Below are 21,663 nucleotides of genomic sequence, written 5' to 3' on the forward strand. Positions count from 1 at the left end.
GAGTTACGATGCTCAAAATGAAGAATTATTTGTGAAGGGTAAATTGCACGTGCTCACGTTGCGGTAGTTCGTGCTTATGTCCTCCTCAGTGAACACGCCGATGTTTAATGAGCTCACCAAACACATTTTTCTAGTCTTTTTTCTCGTCTGCTTTCCTCAATGGACAGTAAGCGTTTGAAAATGTATCAAATTTCGGCTCTTTGTCGACTCTAGTCCTGCTACATAGCAGGAATTTAGCAGGCTGAGTCCTCCCACGTTGCGCGTCCAGGGTGAATAGCGTTGTTTAGGTTTGAAAGCCCTGAGTCACCGGAACTGGTCAGGGCAGAAGCCAGACGCCCGGCAACCGCAGCCCAGGCTCCGCCCCCCTGCGCCCATTGGCCCATTCAATTTACGCAGGCGCCAAACGGCGAGGGCGCCAACATCGCGGTCACTGCCCGGAGCGCCCACGGCGTGCGCAGAGTGCGGCGGGTGTGGTCTGAGGGAGTCTCAGGCACTCAAAGCGGAGACGCTTCCCCTGACCGCAGGCTGCGATGAGCACTCCTACCGTAACCCGAGACCTGCAGCTGCCCCCGAGTCAGAGGGCCCAGTCCGCGTTCAGAGGTGACGGCTGCCGGGGCGGAGGCGGGAGTGGCTCTCGCCGGCAGACGGCTCGTTAGCTCCGGGGGCGCGGGGCGTGGGCCCAGCGATCGGGGCCTACGGTCCTCTGACCGTCTTCACCCTGACTGTTGTGGGAGAACCCTGGTTGCCGCTCCACCTCGCCCAGCGCATTTATGGCACGTGTGGAACGGGTCAGAGGAGCAGTGTCCGCTCTGTGGTGGTGTGCGGTCGCTAACTGCGGCCTAGACGAACGAGCCTGCCGTGGAGAAATCCGTTTAGCCAGGGGATGTGTCGGGGCTAGGGGCCGCGGGGGCGGGGCTGCGCGGGCGCCCGGGCCACTGCGCCTGCGCCGGGCCTTCCCGCCTCCAGTATCGGGAGAGAATTTCTGGGAGTGTAGACTTTCCTGATCAGATGTTTCCAGTTTAACGCGTTCGACTTTGTGGAAACCTAGGGTTGGCTGGGTCTTCAGAAATAATATTGTTATTCCCTTGTTCTACCCATGCGGAAACAAATTCTCACCCAGCCCGAGTCTGGTAAATTAGAACCTGTGTCTCTTCTCCACCGTTTAGTTTCTTAAAGCTTGGCTTTCAGTAACCGTATGTTGAAAATGATATTCTCCAGATTTTTCAGTGTAGAATGTGATTCTTCTGCAGAATCGTTGTGGGGACCTTTTAGGATAACAGTCTCTTAACAATGGGATTATTTTTAAAGGGCAGTACTGGATTGGGTAATTTTCTGTTATGTAGAGATGTGATCTCACGTAGAACAGTGTTCAAAATAAAAATATTTAGTTAGCAATATTGATGTTTATTTGATGTGTTAGCTAGTATTGACTCTAGCGCTTTCCTTTTCTTATTTAGAGCAAAGAAGACAAAAAATCAAGGAAAATCTATTGAGAAGAGGAACTTCTTTTGCATACAGACAGGAAAATCAGATATTATCTAGGTGAGGTCAAGTTTATTTCAGTTCTACAATTATATCAGAGCTGTTTAATAAAAAAGTTATGTGAGGCACATCTGTAGTTTTAAATTTTCTAGTAGCCACTTAAAAAGTTTTTTAAAAAGATGAAATTTAATAACATTTTACTTAATCCACTATACTCCCAGTATCGTTATTTCAACATGTAATATTTTAAAGTATTGAGTTTTTACATCCTTTTTTGGTACAAAGTCTTCAAAATCTAGTGTATATTTTACACTTTTAGCACATTTCAATTTGGACTACCCACATTTCGAGTGCTCAATAGCCGCGTGTTTAGGAAAAACAAAACGATATGACCTGTGGGCTGGCTTGATAGTTCAGTTGGTTAGAGTGCAGCCTTACAACACCAAGTTCATGGTTTCTGATCCCTTTACCTGCCAACTGCAAAAAAAAAGAAAAGAAAATAGCCACGTGTGGCTAGTGGCTACATTATTGGTGCAGCATTAGATCGTTTTCGGTATGAATTAATTAACATTCTAAGAGAAAATAATTTAAGGCAAAGTGTGTTTATAGACCAGATTATTGATTATTGTTTATACAGTGCTACAAAATTCAGTATAATTTAGGAAAGCTTTTACTCAGAGTATGGGGTGTATTTAGTAAGACTTTTTACTGAGTCTGTAATTTATCAAGGATCAGTGTTCTTCTGGGAGGGGGTGGCCCTCCCAAATGCTTGGAGATTACTTGTTTTAGTCTCAACCTTCCACAGAAATATCTTTGTGCTTGTTAAAACTTTTTAATAGTATATGGTTGTGGCAAAAACAAAAACCCATGAAAATAGATGAAGCAGAAAGTCAAAAGGTCCCCTCACTTTGTACAGATAACCACTAATAATATCCTTCCAAGCTCTTTGCATCTTACAATGATGAGGACCTGGGCTGGAATCTGTACATCTGCTACATCAGCTATTTAACCTTGGACAAGTTACTTGACCTCTTTGAGTGTTTACCTACATTAAAATGGGATAGTAAGACATTTTTCTTGGGGATTAAATGAGATAGTGAATTCATTGTGTTATGCTTGGTATATAGTTAGTATTTGCTTTGGATAAACAGTCTAAATGCAATACCACCTAGAAACTGAGGTCCATATTCTTAACGTATCCTAATATAAATTAAGCTGCCAATGTATATGTGGTAAATTTTGGATTTTTTTTGAGAGGGCTGTTTTGCAATGTAGTAAGTTTGTTACTAAGTATTAAAACTGACCCAAGAATTTGTTACTTAATAAAGGTTTTTTGAAAACTTGTTTGAATGACTAGAGAAGAATGATTTGGAATATGGTTATCAAGTGTTTACAAGTTCATTGGGGAGAGAGTGTTAAGATTTTTAAGAAAATATCTTTAAATTCCTCAGCCATTTGTTTACATTATTAAACACTATTAAAAGTTTTTCTGAGGACAAATAAATCTCAACTCACTTTTTGCTTCAATTTAAATCTTAAAATTATGAAGTCAGTTAATTGAAGAGTGTACCTCCTTGGTTTAGGATTTGTTGATTTATTGATTGATTATTCTTTTTTTCTTTTTTGGAGCAGTAGTGTCCAGAGAGTGGTGACGTCTGAGGACCAGGTCCAAAAAGGGACAAAAGTTCTGAAACTTAAAACAAAAATGGTAAGATATGGACATAGCACTCATAAATTGTCCCTTCTTTCCCTTTCCTAAACTCTTTCTGAAAGAAATGAGTTCTGAAATATTGATTTGTCTTAAATAACTCTTTTAGGCTGATAAAGAAAATGTCCATAGACCTACGGGGAGCAAAAGTAATACAACGGTGGGAAAAAATTGTATTTCTTTAAAACCTTCTAATAAATTAACCAATTCAACTATAGTAATTGACACAAATAATTTTGAGGATAATAATCAAACTCTGCAGTTGTTACCAATTAAAAATGATCTCCAAGATCAACATGTGACATTAAGCCAGGCATTTCACCTTAAAAACAATAGTAAAAAGAAACAAATGACTACAGAAAAGCCAAAGCAAGATGCCAATATGACCAAGAAACCTGTGCTTGGGTGTTATCGTGGCCAAATTGTTCAGTCTAAGATAAATTCATTTAGAAAACCTCTACATATTGAAGGTGAGAGTTCTGCAGCAACAAAGAAACTTCCTACTACTATCTCTAAAGCCACAAAGCCTCAGCCTATAAACACCAGCAGTGTAACGGTGAAAAGTGGTAGAACCTCCAGTGTGACTGCTGTCACAAAACTAATGAGCACTACATCTCAGAAGACACAACTTATGCGACCTCCTATTAGAAGTCACCGTGATAATACCAAGGACACTGTGAAACAAAGCATGAGTAGAACCACTGCCAACATTACAATCTGCAAAGGGCCTGGTGAAAAAGAATTATTACAATCAAAGACAGTTTTGTCTAGTGTTAAAACCAGTTCTTCTCAGGACATAAAAAGAAATAAGGTACTACCAAGAAGCATAGCATCTGAAATTGTAGCCAGGCCAGCTTCATCTTCTAATACCAGTTTGATAGAAAAGTCAAAAACCATTGACCAGAGGAGACATACTATTGCAAAAGCAACTGTTGGAAGTAGTTCAGCTCAGCCCAAAGAAACCTCAGAAGACAGGAAGTAAGTAGATGTAGAAACCTCAGAAGACAGGAATCAGCTCAGCCCAAAGAAACCTCAGAAGACAGGAAGTAAGTAGATGTAATTTTCTTTATTTTATTACCTTAAGTTTTCAGTAGCGTACCATTTGTGGATTTGGCTTGTAATTTCCTCAAATGTATTAGAATTTTCTTTCATGGGTTCTCTTCTATCATATGTGAGCAAATTTGTATTGTGCAACAATATGACCTAAAAGTTATTGTGCTTAAGTGTGTTTTGTTAGGTTACTTTTTTGTAACCTCTAGTTTAAATGCTTAATAATAATTGGGAAATATTTTACAACTTCTCCATTTAAAAATGCATTCTTGGGGTCTTTGAGCATATAATTGACCTTGATATGTTCAACATTTCTTTTTCTTCAAACTTGTGAACTATGTATATGCCACTAGTGTAGAGCTACTTAAAGACCTGAAATACATTTTAACTTTTCCTCTATCTAACAGAGTTCTATCAAAAATATCAAAGTAATGTTTATTTACTGCTTCTAACTACAGAGCTCGCCTGAGTGAATGGAAAGTTGATAGAGGAAGAGTGTTGAAAAGCCCTCCTAACTCAATAGTTATCAAGCCTGGGCCTGAAGGACAAAATGAAAAACCAGTTGGGTCCTTCTGGACTACCATGGCAGAAGAAGATGAACAAAGATTATTTACTGAAAAAGTAAACAACACATTTTCTGAATGCCTGAACCTGATTAATGAGGTAGAGTATTTATCTTATATTTGTATAGCATTATATAGTTTACAAATTACCTTCGTAAACATTATCTTATTAAATTATATTGTCAATCTTTTTTAACAAGGTGATGTCAGTGATATTGTTTTGTTTTAACATTAATTGTGAGATATATTGCTTCATTTGTTGATGCATTAATTGAGATTGTTAGCCTTCAGTTGACTGCTTTTTTTATTGGGTTCTTATTAATACATCAAAGAGATAATTAGGTTGTTGGAGTTTTTTTTAACCTGAGTCATAAATACTGTATTCCTTTAAGATGTTAATATAGAATAGGCTGGGGTGGATATTTACTTTTCATATGTAATATTTCTGTTTCTTGAATTTTCTCAACATACTTACAAATCATTTTTTCCACTCATTACATATTTTACCAAAGACTAGCAACAGAAATTATTAATAATAGCATTATTGTGAGTCGTTATTATCCCAGATTAAATACAAGTTAACTGAATCTCAAACAGAATCCCATTAATCTAAACCAACATCATTATGGTCTTGAATTTATTGTAGAATTTCACTATTAGGATTAAAATCCTATAGAGTACAATAATCACTCCAGAATGTTTCCTTTATTTCCTGATTGCTCTTTAATCTTGCTTTGGTCATTCACCTGTATGTAGTAAGATCTATAGTAAAACTTGATATAGGTATGATTTCAAACCCTACTCCACTCTTCATGAGCATCCTTAAACCTTCTGTGGTTCTGAGGACTAATGAAAATTACAGTCATGAAAACTGTGATTCTGTTTTTATTTCTGCTCAGTTGAGGTTTTGATACTATGGAGTTTTTCTGCCCTGCTATTTAACTGCATGTTACACTTACATAAACCATTACAGATATTCATTTTAACCTTGGTATTACCACCTGACAAAGACAATTAAGGAAAAAAAACCCAGCGGGCCGTTCTCACTCATAAACATTAGGTAGATGAGCAAAAATTCCAAAAAGTATTAACAAATGGAATCCCATAATATATAAGAGGACAAACCTCAGAGCCAAGTGTTAGTCATTGTTTATTAGTAAATATGTCAGCAGATATTTTATTTTTTGCTACCTTATGCTCGTGGCTGATATGCTGCTTCTTAGCCATTCAAAATTAGTTTAGAGTAGCGAAGATGATAATAGTGAATGTATGAATAACTTTCAGTCAACTTTCTCTTTATCACTGATCTTAATTATAGTAAGCTTAATTATTAATTGTTTGTAGGCTAAGAAATACCACACCTTTTATTTCTTGCTGTTTTAGGGATGCCCAAAAGAAGAAATACTGGTCACACTGAATGACCTGATTAAAAATATTCCAGATCACTACCAAGAAGCATAGCATCTGAAATTGTAGCCAGGCCAGCTTCATCTTCTAATACCAGTTTGATAGAAAAGTCAAAAACCACTGACCAGAGGAGACATACTATTGCAAAAGCAACTGTTGGAAGTAGTTCAGCTCAGCCCAAAGAAACCTCAGAAGACAGGAAAGCTCGCCTGAGTGAATGGAAAGTTGATAGAGGAAGAGTGTTGAAAAGCCCTCTTAACTCAATAGTTATCAAGCCTGGGCCTGAAGGACAAAATGAAAAACCAGTTGGGTCCTTCTGGACTACCATGGCAGAAGATTATTTACTGAAAAAGTAAACAACACATTTTCTGAATGCCTGAACCTGATTAATGAGGGATGCCCAAAAGAAGAAATACTGGTCACACTGAATGACCTGATTAAAAATATTCCAGATGCCACAAAACTTATTAAGTATTGGATATGTCTTGCACGTATCGAACCAGTCACAAGTCCTATTGAAAATATTATTGCAATCTATGAGAAGGCCATTCTGGCAGGGGCTCAGCCTATTGAAGAGATGCGACACACAATTGTAGATATGCTAACATTGAAGAGTCAAGAAAAAGTTAATTTTGGAGAAAATATCAAGGAGGCTTGTGCAACCAAGGAAAAAATCCAAGAAGACAACAATGAAGATACAGGTGTTAATATAGAGACAGGAAAACCAGAAGTGGAGAAAAAATATCATAGAAATGTTGTATCTCAAGACTGTGAAAAAGAGCAAGACAACAAAACAAAAGATACAACCAGTGATGCTAAAACCCCCAATACGTAAGATTAAAATTTATTGATCTTCATTATTATAGTAAAGACTATTCAGAATTATTTTGGAACACATCACAAAGTAACTTGATGAAATCATGTTAAATATGTAAAAGTAATGAATGTTTTAATGCCACAAGGATTGTGTTATAAAAGCTGTTTCTCAGCCTTGTATCCCTAGCTTATAAACTAGGGATAATCAGACTTCAGAAAATGGATAACCTAAAATATAAATTTAATGAAACTTTCTGTGAGGAATATTTTAGTACAGCATATCGTTGTGTGTGTTTTCTAGTTGGGAAATTTGCTGGGAAACTGAATTTTTAATACTATAATTCTCTTAATATAAAGCAAGTGGAATTAAATTAACCTAAAATGTTATCATGCTCTGATAGCTTTGTGAGAGAACTTTCACTTTAAGAGTGTACCTGAATGTACTCATATTTATACACTGTATAAATTGGTCCTGCCTACATATAGAAATGACAATAAACTAGTTTCTCTAATATTAGTGGTTTGATACTATATCTCTCACCTTCTCTAGTCTGTTGATTCACAAAGCCATAGGTATAGAATAAATCATTTTTCGGGGGTTTTTTGTTTTGGGTTTTTTTGTTTTTGTGGGTAAATCTTCCTAAAACATATTTACTTATTGCCATCTTTCAGAATATTCAGCAGGTAGTCTCTCAATGGCTATTGTGTGTAAAACACCTTCTTGAAGGGTAATTATATTTGACAGAATCTAATGGGTTTGGGAGTGAACCTTTCATTGAACTACACTGAACCAGAAAGGGTATCACTTAAGGCAGTTAATGGCAGTGTAGCTAGGATGCAAAAGTGGAGCCAAGGTTCACATAGAAAGTAGTGATATAAACAGAAGGATGTGACACCAGAGCACAAATTGGAAAACAAGAATGAAAATTGAAAGCAGGATGGGAGAGTAATTTGGGACTAAGTTCTGGAACTAAGACTATGAGCAGAACTTCTTTTTTATGTAATATCTTGAATATTTTGTATTAGCAGGCATGGTGCTCCAAGGAACATAGTAAGTGCTTATACTACCTGACAAATAATGGACACTTAGTAAATATTTGAATGAAAGAAATATGTTGGGCTGATCAACCTTAAGCTGTTCAGAGATGCATTTAATACCATGTGAAACAAAAATATAACCATGGACTTAAATGAAGGAGAAAAGTAGTTGTTAAACTTAATATAATCAGCTCTTTAATAGATATTAATAGTGTTAATTTGCCATGTATTCAATAGTTTTGTTCATATCAGGCAAGCAGCAATAGTTACCAAAGATTTAAGAATAATTATGGGAGAACATTTCAAAGTGACAAAATTCTATCAAGTTCATTTTTATTTCATAAATTAGAAAAGACAGCCATTTTTCAGTCTTAGTAATGTGTTCTGAGAAGCATGGTTAAAGAATGACTGCCTTATTTTAAAATATGCAATTTTAATCACTAGTTTTAATATTTTCAACTTGGACAACCTAGTTAATGTCTGAGAAATAAAACTTATATGGGTCTGCTTTCTTCATGAAAAAAATTAAGCCTATTGAAGAGATGCGACACACAATTGTAGATATGCTAACATTGAAGAGTCAAGAAAAAGTTAATTTTGGTAAGTTTTAGCTTGTTTTGTTTCCTTCAAGTGAATTGTGATTTTTTTTAAATTTCTTCGTTGAATTAGTTTTTGTTTTATCTTTTTTAACTTTTAAAATATGTAGGTCGTTTCTTTCCTCATACTTCTGTTGACCTATCTCTGAGATAAAGTGGCATTATGTGGTATAAAGAATTTTTAATTTGGAGATCTGGGTCAAAACCCAAGTTTGTCACTGAGTATTTATGAAAGTATATTTATTCATTTCTGTTGCATATAACACAATACCTGAAACATGGTAATTTATAAAGAAATAGAATTTATTTCTTATTGTTTCAGAGGCAGGAAGTCCAAAGTTCAGGGAATACATCTGGTGAGGGCCTTGGTAGTGGTGACTCTACACAGTGACTCAGTCTCACATAGGGGCTGGTGGAGCTAGAGAGAGACTAATCTCTTCATTGGCTCTCCTTTTAAAGCCATCAGAACCATGCCCATGATCACTGTTAAACCATCAATGGATTAATCCATTCACTAGGGCACAAGTCCTCACAATCTAATCACCTTTGATCACTTAATCTAATCACATCAAGGCCCTACCTTTCAGTAACCATAATGGGATCTCCCACCTTCTTAACACTGCAACAGTGGGGATTGAGCTTTTAATACATTAAACTTTGGGGGATACAATTTAGTCCATAGCAGAAAGTTACTTTACCTATCTAGGACTTAATTTCCTGTCTTAAAAATGAAGCAATTTGACTAGGGGATCTCTAAAGACCTTTCACCTGTTAAATTCTATGATTTAGTCTATGCTCTAGAAAAGTTCATTGAAGAATTCTCTTTGCTGGGGGTAGTAGATGGAGATGAGAAACGTTTTCTGGATTCAGATATAGGTAACAAGAGCCAAATAGTTTGAACTTTTTAAGGCTCCTAATATATGCTGCCAAACTACTTTCCAGGTAAGTTATACAGTACCCTTATTTTTAGTACATAAAATGAGTTTAAAGATCTAGGTCAAATGCTAAACTTTAAAAACAACGATCTTACAGAAATTCTAAATTAAGTGTTCTTATATAAGTTTTTGGTTGCATGTTAATACAAAAAAATATACTAATGGCATATTAACATAATGCTGTGTTCAAGGAGGTCATGCTTCTATTGGCGATGTGCTCAGTTCAGCAGGGAAAATTTCAATTTGTGGCGACTGTTAATATGGCCCTGGGGAACATATGGAAGATGTATGTGATCTGATCTTATTAGTAAAATTTAATGAAAGAACCTGAGGAGGAATGGTTAGGGAGAGAGAAACCCAGGAAGGACTATACCATGAACAAAAGGAGGAGAAAAGTTTAAGAATAACCCAACTGTCTCTTTTTTCACTACAGGCAGCAAAGTGGAAATAATTTTATAAAAAGAGCTTTCTTTCTCATAATTCCCACTGGTTCTAGACATACGCAGAAAGACAAAACAGTTATAGTCAGCTCTTCATATCCATGGGTACCACATCCTTGTATTCAACCAACCTCGGGTAGATAAATTTGAAGGAAAGATCAATAAATAATACAGATTTTTAAAAAATACAGTGTAACAATTATTTACGTAGCAGTTACAGTGTATTAGGAATTATAAGTAACCTAGAGATCATATAAAGTATGTGGAAGGATGTGCATAGGTTATATGCAAATATTGTGCCATTTTATTTAAGGGACTTGAGCATCCTTGGATTTTGGTATTTGTGTGTGGGGTCCTGGAACCAATCCCCTGTGGATACCAAGGGACGACTATATTTAAATCTGATTCAGTTACTCTCTCTTATTTTTCCTTAATACAATACTAGTTAGTGTTTTCTAGCAAGTAGAATATTTATTAGTCTTTAGATGGGGAAAAAAGAGCTATTCATAAACTCTTGGCTTTCTTAAGTTCTAAATTTAAAATCAGTTTTATTTATAAACAGCAACAAAATGTAAGCGGGAAACACAAGACAAATAATAAAATCACTACTTGGGTGTCCCTAGAGTACCTCAAACTCATATATCCAAACCTGAACACGTCAATTTTCCGTAAACCTGATCCTTATTTTGGTTCCCTGTCTCAGTGAATGGTGCTGGTCAGTTGTCCAAACCAGGTCCTTGGGGTGATTTTTGACTCCCTTTCCCACCTCCCAACCCCTTTTCCCCAGCCAATCAAATTCAGTTTAACTTCCTAAGTATCTCTTAAAATCCAGCCACTTCTCTCCATCCTTACTTTCATTACTGTAGTCATGATCACCTATAGCTCTTATATGGACTACAAGTCTCCCAACTTAGTTTCCTTCCTCTCTCTTCTTGCTGCATTCCAATCCATTCTTAGCACTGCTTCCAAAATGCCCTGTCACTCATCTGCTTTAAGTCCTGACTGCAGACTCTCCTCGTCACTCTCCCTATCCCCGACATCTGTGAATTTCTTTCTTTTCTTTTTTTTAATTTCCTAGAAGGTGTTATACTATCTTTTTTCTTCAGGTCTCTCCAAGGCAATCTACTTTTTCTGAACCTAATTGGTACTTATCTTTTGGACCTCAATTCATATGTCACTTTGTTGGAGTATCCTTCCCTGATACCTACCCTGATATACCTTCCCCGTGTTCCCAGCCTAGGCTAGATGCACCCATTTCGTGCACCCTTTTTTTTCCCCTGTGCAATATTTGATGCCCATGATTGCTTATTTAATTGTTTGTCTTTTTTAAACTATAAACTCATGGACAAGAACAGTGTCTGATCTTCCTGACCATTGTATTCCCAACACTAATGCAATGCCTGACATTAGGCACTTAAGTATCTGTTGAATTCATGCGTCCATATTCCCTCTCTCACCACTTCAATTTCTACTCACTAAAAAAACCACAGTCACTTTTCATGCAATTAAAACGTCTCAGTAAAAATCTCTAATAATTTTCTTAATAATTGAATCCAGAGGTCTTTTCCATTCAATGGATTTACCAGAATGTCTCAAAAATATTTCAAATCTAACATGTTTTATTTTGAATTCTGTCTTACGTCACTGCTTCCCCATACCCATCATCCCTTCTCTAGCATTAATGACTCCTAAGGTAAGAAATTCTAGAAGGGGTGCCCCGAATACACATGCACACTCCTTCAGACAAAGACATGCGTTAATTTGTTCATTAAGTTCTGACTCAGAAATATTTCTCAAGTTGGACCCTTTCTTCCTATTCTGACCACTTAATTAACTTACTTGAGCTATTACAGCAACTTTGTTTTCTTACCATCACAGATTGTGACTTTTCATTCCCTCCTGTTCCTGACAATCCTTTACCATGACCAAAACTAATTGTATCTGTCTCTTCAAGGATACTTTTACCAGACTCTTTGCATATAAAGTTTATTACAGTCCAATCCATGCCTATGTATCTGAGCACATCACCTCTTCCCCACACTCCCATCTTGTTCCTTACCCCATATTCTGAATACACTGGCTCTTTAATAGTACCTTTTTTTTTTTTTTTTTTTACTGGTAAGGGGATTGCAACCCTTGGCTTGGTGTCATCTGCACCACACTCAGCCAGTGAGCACACCAGCCATCCCTATAAAGGATCCAAACCCACGGCCTCGGTGGTGTCAGCACCGCACTCTCCCAACTGAGCCATGGAGCCGGCCCTAATAGTATCTTAATAGACCATTTTCTTTTATGCTTTATACCAAGATTGCTTTCCTTGGTCATGTCAAGTACTCATTTTTCATAACCCAGCCTAACTGTCACTTGTAAAGCTTTCCCTAGCCATCTCCCTGTCCCATGCAAAGTTAGTCACATGCAAAGTTAGTCGTTTCTTTTTATGGGTTCCAATAACCCTGTGTTCTTACTTCATTTATAGCATTTATCTCAGTATATAATTATTTTCAAGTGTGTCTTTTCCATGGAATGTAAAAGGACATTACCATTCTTGAAGGACAGGAATGGTTTCATTCTTTGTATTTGTATCTGTAATCTGTGACACATAATAGTTGACAGCAGTATTTGCTTAGGAAAAGTAATGGTTAGGAAATGGTAGTTTGGTTCTTTCATTTTGAAAATTTGGTTCACTAGGAATAACTTTAATATCTTCTGATTTTGTTCTTAAAATTTGGCCAAAAGCTTAATCTGTAAATGTATTTTCTATAGGAGAAAATATCAAGGAGGCTTGTGCAACCAAGGAAAAAATCCAAGTAGACAACAATGAAGATACAGGTGTTAATATAGAGACAGGAAAACCAGAAGTGGAGAAAAAATATCATAGAAATGTTGTATCTCAAGATTGTGAAAAAGAGCAAGACAACAAAACAAAAGATACAACCAGTGATGCTAAAACCCCCAATACAGAAACTAGAGCCGGTTGCCTAATTAAATTTAATGTATCTACTACACCATACTTGCAAAGGTAAACTTAAAGTGTAATGTGCTGTGTTTTGTTTTCATGCTTTGAGATAATAAATACAGCATTTAAAAATCTTTAAGATAGCTTCAGATTAGAACCACCACTTGTTAGTATAGAAAAGATTTCAAACAAATGGAATATCGTTGGGACATTTCACCTTTTAAATAATGTGTTTACTTTGCTTATCCCTAAATATTGCCATTTTGAAACAAAATTTTATATCATTTTACTTTAATCTCTGTGCAATATTAATAGGTTGTATTGTTATAGTAGGTCTTAGCATTGAGGAATTAGCTGATTCTACAGATACTTAAGTATCTACTGTGTACATACAAGTTGTTAACAACAAATAGAGAAGAGAATAAGTTAGTACTTCAAGGAGCTTGCAGTATCTCCCTTTCTATAAGACAAGCAATCATGGTTGTAATGTACAAATTATAGTATGATAAACAGCACAAAAGTACGAAGTAAAAATGTTAACATGTTTTTGAACTCTGGGAATAATTTTGTGTTTTTTTAGTTTGAAAAAGAAGATGCAATTCACTGAAAGAAATGCTACATTTAAAGAGCTGAAGTTTCTAACACCAGTGAGACGTTCTCAACGTCTTCAAGAGAAGACTTCTCAACTGCCAGATATGTTAAAAGACCATTATCCTTGTGTGTCTTCACTAGAACAGTTAACAGAGTTGGGGAGTGAAATGGATGCTTTTGTATGCCGCCCTAATACAGCACTGTGCAGGATGTACTCTGAGACTGAAACAACAGAAGAGAAATAAAGCTCTGATAAGGAATGGGGTTTTCATTAGTCCTGGGGTGTTTTGTTTTCTGTGGCTTTGTATTTCTCTAAGGTCGGGAGTTGGCCAAGTACCTAAGCATTCATGGCAGTGAGCTACTTTATTAACGTTCATGTTAACAGCGGGAGTTGCCCTTCTATGCATCAGAAAGCTGATCCTACCATGTCAATCTCAACAGACTGTTTTTCTTTAGGATAGGTAAGTTTTGTAAGCTAGTTTACTTTGTTCCTTGAATATAAACAGTTTTCGTCATAATGTTAGCTTGTTAACTTTACTAAATCTAAGTGCATAATGATGCATTATAAGAAAATAAGGTGTTCTAGATAAAATTTGTATTTTTGCATTGACATGTTTTAAAATTTTCTGATATACTTCCCTGCCTTTAAACAGAATAGTAACAATTCTTTAAAAACTATGTAATAGGAGTAAGGTTGCAGATCACTCACTTAGTCTTATTTATGTTTATTTCATTTGTATAATATTTTTGTTCTATTTATTCTTATATTCTAAAGAGTAGGGTTTTAATTTTTTTTAACTGCATACCTAACATGTATACAATAAAAATATCTGTATAATGGTGTTCCAATGACATTTATTTCAACAAATAATTTTAAGAAAAGTAACCACAGTGAATGAATTTGAACTTTGCCTTTGAAATTCATTGCAGTAAGATTTGACTTGAGGTTTTTGACACTCAAGTGTATTCTTTTTTTTTTGTCTTTTTTCCGTGTCCGGCAACGGATCGCAACCCTCAGTGTTGCCCCCGTACCGGACCGGGGACCGGCAACGGGATCGCAAGCCTCGTTCTATTTATTCTTATATTCTAAAGAGTAGGGTTTTAATTTTTTTTAACTGCATACCTAACATGTATACAATAAAAATATCTGTATAATGGTGTTCCAATGACATTTATTTCAACAAATAATTTTAAGAAAAGTAACCACAGTGAATGAATTTGAACTTTGCCTTTGAAATTCATTGCAGTAAGATTTGACTTGAGGTTTTTGACACTCAAGTGTATTCTTTTTTTTTTGTCTTTTTTCCGTGTCCGGCAACGGATCGCAACCCTCAGTGTTGCCCCCGTACCGGACCAGGGACCGGCAACAGGATTGCAAACCTCGGTGTTGCTCCCGCGCCTCGCTCAGCCAGTGAGCGGGAACCGGTCTGTATGTGGGATCCGAACCCTCGGGTGGGAGCGCTGCCGCGCTTCCCAAGCGGCGCACTATCCAGTTCAGATCCCCTTACCGGCCAGTGGCCAAAAACCCAAAAACATAAAAATAAAAAAAGGTGAGTATATGACAGCTTGAACTTTATTTCAAAATGGCTTCTTTTGGGTTGTTCATACAAAGCATGGGGAAAAAAAAAAAACAAGCTAAAGAAATAGTTATTGTTTCTGTTAAAGTGAAAAAAAAAAAAATCAGGCAAATTTTTAGATAAGGAGATTGATGATCATTTTTAAAAAATTTATTTATTTAAAAAGATGACCGGTAAGGGGATCTTAACCCTCGACTTGGTGTCATCAGCACCACACTCTAGCCAAGTGAGCTAACCAGTCAGCCCAACTCTTTGCTTTTTAAATATCCATATCACATGGTTCATTTGTTTATATAGCATAGCTTGAAATACCTCAATGAAAGAGAACTCAAGATATAAACTTTTATGTTTGGACAAGCTTCTTAGAGTGTTTTTCCCCCTTCCCTTAACTGAGGGCAAATCTGTCTCCGAATGGTCCTGGTTCTAACATTTACAGTCAAAGGTCTAACTCTTTTTCTGATGCTTAAGAACAGCTATCAGGTCTCTGACCTAGGTTTGTTCCAGGCTGAATATACAGGGACATGATACAGGGCAATAGCGTTCAACAGACCTGTGTTCCATAATCTCAAGGTCCTCCTTCCCTTTCCTTAAAAGTTGTGTGACCTTGGAGAAGTTATTTGAAAGAATCTTCTCTGAAAGGTAAAATGGAGATAATTCCCTCTAATTTTGTACCATGTTATCTGCTGCTCCCCTGCTTGATTTGCCAGGATCGGGCACCTGTCTTAAGCTGGACATGCCACAGACCGTTCCATAGGAATCTGGAATCAGGACTGAGAGTCTTTTCTATGTAGTTATACCTATAGTATGTAAATAGGAGGCACTGGGTGACCACCTATGAGGGCTGAGAAGCAAAGAATCAATGGAGAGAACAGTGAAGTAGAGCTACCCGGGAAAAAGCAGAGAGACTCCTACCTGGGTTTTCTACAGCCTATCAGTTGTATATTATCCAAATATATTCTTGTGGTTAAATCCAAATACAGATAAAGCTAAAGTCCTACTCTAACCATTACTCTTCTTAGATGCAATATTAGTATGATAACCTTCCAGTTTTTTCCTGTATATTGAACATACCAGACATAAATGTGTGTGTGTATGTGTGAGGTTATTTTGTGGGTTTTGCTTTGCTCTGTTAGATATAAATAGCACTTTACCTCATGTATGACTACAACTTGAATTAAATCTTGGGGAACTTTTCATTGATATAGGTCAATATAATAATTATGACTTCATGGGAATTTAGTAAATAATAAATACTACATTTCAAAATAGGGAAAGAATGGCTATGAGTCATTTAGCTATACATTTTGGGAAAAAGAAATTTCAATCCCTGCTTCACACCACTTGCAAAAATAAATTGCAAGTTAGGTAGGATAGTTAAATTTAAGTAAGTATGTTAAAGGAAATGTAAAATGTGTTTTTATTCTTAGGACAGAGAAAGCTTTCTTAAGCAAGACACATAAAGGAATGTTTAATGTTGAAGGGTGTGGTAGAGCTCACAGACTTTAACAGCAGATAGTAGTAGCAGCTGGACTAGTCCCATCTCTGGGTACAAGTGCAAAACATTTGGGGGCCAGACCAGTTGTCTGAAATGCTTCAAAATTCTGTAAGAAAAGTGAATGGTGGGCCTAGAATTCTATGCCCAAGCTATCATTCAAGTTCAAGGGCAGAATAAAGACATTTTCAAATATGCAACGAAGGATTCAGTTTAGCATTCATGAATTTATCTGAAAGTATTCCTAAAGGTTTTATCCCAGTGAAATAAAAAGTAAATCTAAGATTTTTTTTTGTAAGTGTTAGCCACACCAAATCAAAATTAAAAAGCATGGGAAAGTCTACATAGTTAAGATTTCAAAGCAGTTGTATGGAATGAAAACCCCCAGTGATCTCAGGAGAAGGTAGCAAGGGTAAAGGAAAGTAGAGAATTAAAGCTAATTCTCTTTCTGATGATCTTGTCATATTCGGAAGCAGGATATAGAAATTCATGTTTCCTCTTATTGTCTGTCTATTAAGCACTGGAGGTTTAAATACTAAAAATACAAAATGGGAGGTCAGGACCCAGCAATTATATTAAAGTATCTAGGAGAAATGAAAATATATCCCCACAAAGACTGTACTCAAATGTTCATAGCAGCATCATTCATATTAGGCCCAAACTGGAAACAACCCAGAAGTCTATCAGCTGGTGAATAAAAAAACATTGTGTGCTATATCCACACAACGGAAAGCAATAAAAAGGAGCAAACTACTGATAATATAGACGAATCTCAGAAACATGCTAACTGAAAGAAGCCAAAGATTTACATACCATATAATTCCAGTTGTATGAAATTCTAGAAAAGATAAAATTACGGGGGCTGGCCCGGTGGCGCACTGCTACAGTGCGCCACTTGGGAAGCGCGGTGGCGCTCCCGCCGAGGGTTCGGATCCCACATACAGACCGGCCGCTCACTGGCTGAGCGAGGTACGGGAGCAACACCGAGGGTTGCGATCCCGTAGCTGATCCCGGTCCGGTACGGGCGCGACACTGAGGGTTGCGATCCGTTGCCGGGCACGAAAAAAAAAGACAAAATGGAAAAAAAAAAAAAAAATTACATTGACAAGAAATGTTAGTGGTTATCTGGAGCCAGGGGTTGGGGGAGGGAATTGACTGCAAAAGGATGTAAAGGAATTTTTTGGAGTAACAGAAATGCTCTATGTCTTTTTTTTTTTAAATATGACCAGTAAGGGGATCTTAACCCTTGACTTGGGGTTGTCAGCACCACGCTCAGCCAGTGAGCGAACCGGCCATCCCTATGTGGGATCCGAACCCGGGGCCTTGGTGTTATCAGCACCGCACTCTCCCGAGTGAGCCACGGGCCGCTCCAATGCTCTATGTCTTGATGTTGGTTACACAGCTATTACATTTGTCAAAACTCATCAGAGTGTACTCTTTTTTTTTTTTTTTTTTTCGTGACCGGCAATGGATCGCAACCCTCAGTGTCGCGCCCGTACCGGACCGGGACCAGCTACGGGATCACAACCCTCGGTGTTGCTCCGCACCTTGCTCAGCCAGTGAGCAGCCGGTCTGTATGTGGGATCCGAGCGGCGCCACACTTCCCAAGCGGCGCACTGTAGCAGTGCGCCACCGGGCCGGCCCCAGAGTGTACTCTTAAAATGGGTGAATTTTATTACATGTAAATTATACCTCAAAAAAGTCTGCCCTTGCCTTTAAAAAGATAAGGGTAAAACCACTAAGAGGATAAAAATAGAATATACAACTCCAACCACTGTGGGAAAGTAGGGGTGAGATGGGGTTTTCACCCCCAAGGAGTTAACCACAGAGAGAGACACATAAGGAGCCCCATCTGTCGCAGCCCCAGGTGATGCTAAGTAGAGCCAATCCTCAGATCTGACTTGTTCTCTTCCTTTTCATCAGTGTTTCAGAAGCACAGCAGTTTCATGCCTGCTTGAAAACTGCCCCTATAGCATCTCTCATATTTATATATATATAGCTTCTAGTGAAACTTTATGTTAAGAACTAAAGCACTTGACACATAAGAGGGAGTTTCGGAAATTAAGACAATCTTGTTTCTCTATCAACAAGGTCTAGAATTTGAAACTGCTAATATTGCATTAGGAACTCAGGAAAATTAATTTTGAGATTCAAAGGTCATTGGGCATCATATCAGTTTAATATCTTGAATATATTTCTTGTATCTACATGTTATCTTACCGTGACAGAAACCTGGCTCTGATCTATTCCTGCCTGCTCATTCTACAGCACATACTGCAAAGCTAAGAGGTGACGTCTGCAATTGCCTACCATGTTAATATCGCCTGAAGACCATTACTCTTCCACCCTCATCTTTTGAGGCTCAGAGCATCCAGCTAGATTGATCGTTCTCAGTCATGGGCAATTTTTCAACAGTACCACATCTCCCCACCCCCACCCCTGGCCCTGCACATTTCCAAAGTCTGTAGACATTTTTGGTTGTCATGGCTGGGGGCAGTGGGCACTGTTGGCATCTAGTGGGTAGAGGACAGAGATACTGCTAAACATCCTGCAATGCACAGGACAATGACATACACACACACACACCTGCCTCAATAGCAAAGAATTATCCAGGCCCAAATGTCAACAGTGAGAAGATTAAGAAACCCTGAACTAGATTACTGTCTTCTCTCTCCTCTGTAATGCTAACAACTTCTCAGTCACTCCATCACTCTCAGTCCAATGTACTTTGTCTCCTACTTATGCTAAGGACTTCTCAGTCACTCCTTCACTCTCAGTCTAATGAACTTTGCCTCCTACTTCAGCAGATTCCTAGGCCATAATACAGACTTAGACATTGCCAAGAACTGTCCACTTCTGAAATCTTAAGATGTTATGGTCTCATTCTCTTCACAACTACTCTCCCACCAGCTTTCTTTCTCCCTTGCTCCATCTACACTTGTTCTTTGACTTCACTCACACCTCTAGATCCTCAAATGCTCCCTTTCCCCCAACGTGACCTTCCAGATCAGCACTAGAGATAGAAATATATTGCAAGCTGCATATGTAATTTAAAATATTCTAGTAGCTATGGTGTGAAAAATAAAAGGAAACCAGTACAATATAATTTATCTAACCCAATATATCCAAAATATTTTAAAATGTAATCAGTTTTTAAAATTTAGATATTTTACATTTTTTTTTGTATGAAGTCTTTGAAACCCTGTGTCTCTTACACTTAGAGCACATCTCTATTTGTCCTAGCCACTTTTTAAGTGCTCAATAGCACATGTCAAGTGACTATATGTTGGATGGTGCCAGTGTAGACTTCACTTCCTTCACAGGGATATTCAGCCTAGATACCAAGGGGTGTCACTTCAACCATCCTTATATCAGCCCCCTTAACTCTCTCATAACATAATCTTAACGTTGGCCTTATCCAAACTTCTCACTCCTAGAGATGATGACACACTATGAAGTGGCATTACCTCTGAGTGGCTCAATAAACTTTGTCCATATGAGCTTCCTCTCATATTCTGACAACAATAATCAAAATGTCACTATTCAGAATTTGATTGTGTATAATAAACAAATATAAAAATTTGGTTAAAAAGTAAACTTTCCTCCTCAAGATTTCTGCCCCAACATCTTTACTTCCTATAGATGACTTAATTTTCTATTTTATACAACAAATGGAGGCTCTCAAAATTCCTTTGCCTTTTCTAGTAGTGTCTTCATTTATACGCACCCTTATCTCCTCTTCCTGTCTCAGAAGCAAATCTTCTGTTTCTCATCTAGTCCAGGGCTAATTGTCTCACTGGGCTCCAAAAGTCGCCCCTTCAGTCTCACTTAGATCTTTCTTGTCCCCTCTGCCTCTAATATTTTCATCCTTTCTCTACTTCCATTTGTTTATTATCTCTCAACATAAAGAACTATACCTACCATTTCCCCATTAATAATACACTCTCATAATCTTTTGCTTCCCTCTACCCATAGTTACCACCCTCTCTCCTTCATTTCATGGCTAAGTTTCTTGAGAGTATACTACACTCCTTGCCTCTTCTGACCATCCCACCTCAACCACTTCAATCTGGTTTCTCCCCATCACATCACTACCTTCAATATTACTCATGAGCCTCCTGTTGCTAAATCCAGTGGAACCTCTTCAGACATTTTTTTTTTCCCTTTTATGTCTTTTTTTACTGACCGGTAACGGGATCGCAACCCTCGGTGTCGCGCCCGTACCGGGGACCGGCAACGGGATCGCAACCTTCGGTGTCGCGCCCACACCAAGCTCAGCCAGTGAGCGGGAACCGGTCTCCACATGGGATCCGAACCCTCGGCGGGAGCGCCGCCGCACTCCCAAGTGGTGCACTCTCCAGTGCGCCACCGGGCCGGCCCTCTTCAGACATTTTAACTGTTAGCTTTGGACACTGTTTCCCACTACAACATCTCTCTTTCTGACATTATGTCAGTGTAGCAGTTAAGAGCCCGACTCTGGAACCATATTGCCTGGGTTCTAATCCTGGTTCTATGACCTGAGCTTTGTGCTTCAGAGGTAATAACTGTATCTACCTTTAGGGTTGTTTTGAGGCTTAAATGAGCTAATAGCTAACACTTATCTAGTCCTACTCTAAGCACTTTACCTGTATTAAGTCACTTAAAACAGTACCCAGCCCTTAGCAGCTTGTATATGTTGTCTATAATAACAGCATTTTATTATTTCCAGTCATTACCCAGTTCAGATGCTCCCCTCACTGGGTAGGCCACAGCTAGGCAACAGCTGTATGGAAAAGGAGCCAGTCCTGCTTTTAGTATTCCCTCTCCCCCACCCTCATTGGTCTATCCTTTCTGAATGATGGGTTGGATTGTGACCTCCCTCCCAAAAGATACATGGGAGTCCTAACTTGCGGTGACCTTATTTGGAGAAAAGGTAGTTACAGATGTAAATAGTTAAAATGAGGTCATGCTAGATTATAGTGAGCCCCTAATTCAATATGACTGATGTCCTTTTTATAAAAAGGGAAAACTTA

General features: G+C 37.9%; 1 protein-coding gene across 2 annotated transcripts; it reads left to right on the forward strand.

Moving 5' to 3' along the window:
- Positions 1-460: 460 nt before the first annotated feature.
- On the forward strand, positions 461-14,734 carry CKAP2 (cytoskeleton associated protein 2). 2 transcript variants are annotated; one of them, XM_008570018.1, is made up of 10 exons: positions 461-600; positions 1,458-1,542; positions 3,115-3,190; positions 3,300-4,168; positions 4,699-4,891; positions 6,593-6,787; positions 8,607-8,664; positions 12,799-13,054; positions 13,572-14,363; positions 14,681-14,734. In XM_008570018.1, the coding sequence occupies exons 1-9, from the start codon at positions 531-533 to the stop codon at positions 13,825-13,827; spliced, it is 2,058 nt and encodes a 685-aa protein (XP_008568240.1). In that variant the 5' UTR covers positions 461-530; the 3' UTR covers positions 13,828-14,363; positions 14,681-14,734. The 2 variants fall into 2 exon arrangements, with proteins under 2 accessions (XP_008568240.1, XP_008568241.1); XM_008570019.1 differs by having other exon boundaries at positions 3,118-3,190.
- The last annotated feature ends 6,929 nt before the right edge of the window (positions 14,735-21,663 follow it).

This window comes from Galeopterus variegatus, unplaced genomic scaffold, assembly GCF_000696425.1.
Source record: "Galeopterus variegatus unplaced genomic scaffold, G_variegatus-3.0.2 Scaffold558, whole genome shotgun sequence".
In the NCBI taxonomy this organism is placed as follows: domain Eukaryota; kingdom Metazoa; phylum Chordata; class Mammalia; order Dermoptera; family Cynocephalidae; genus Galeopterus; species Galeopterus variegatus.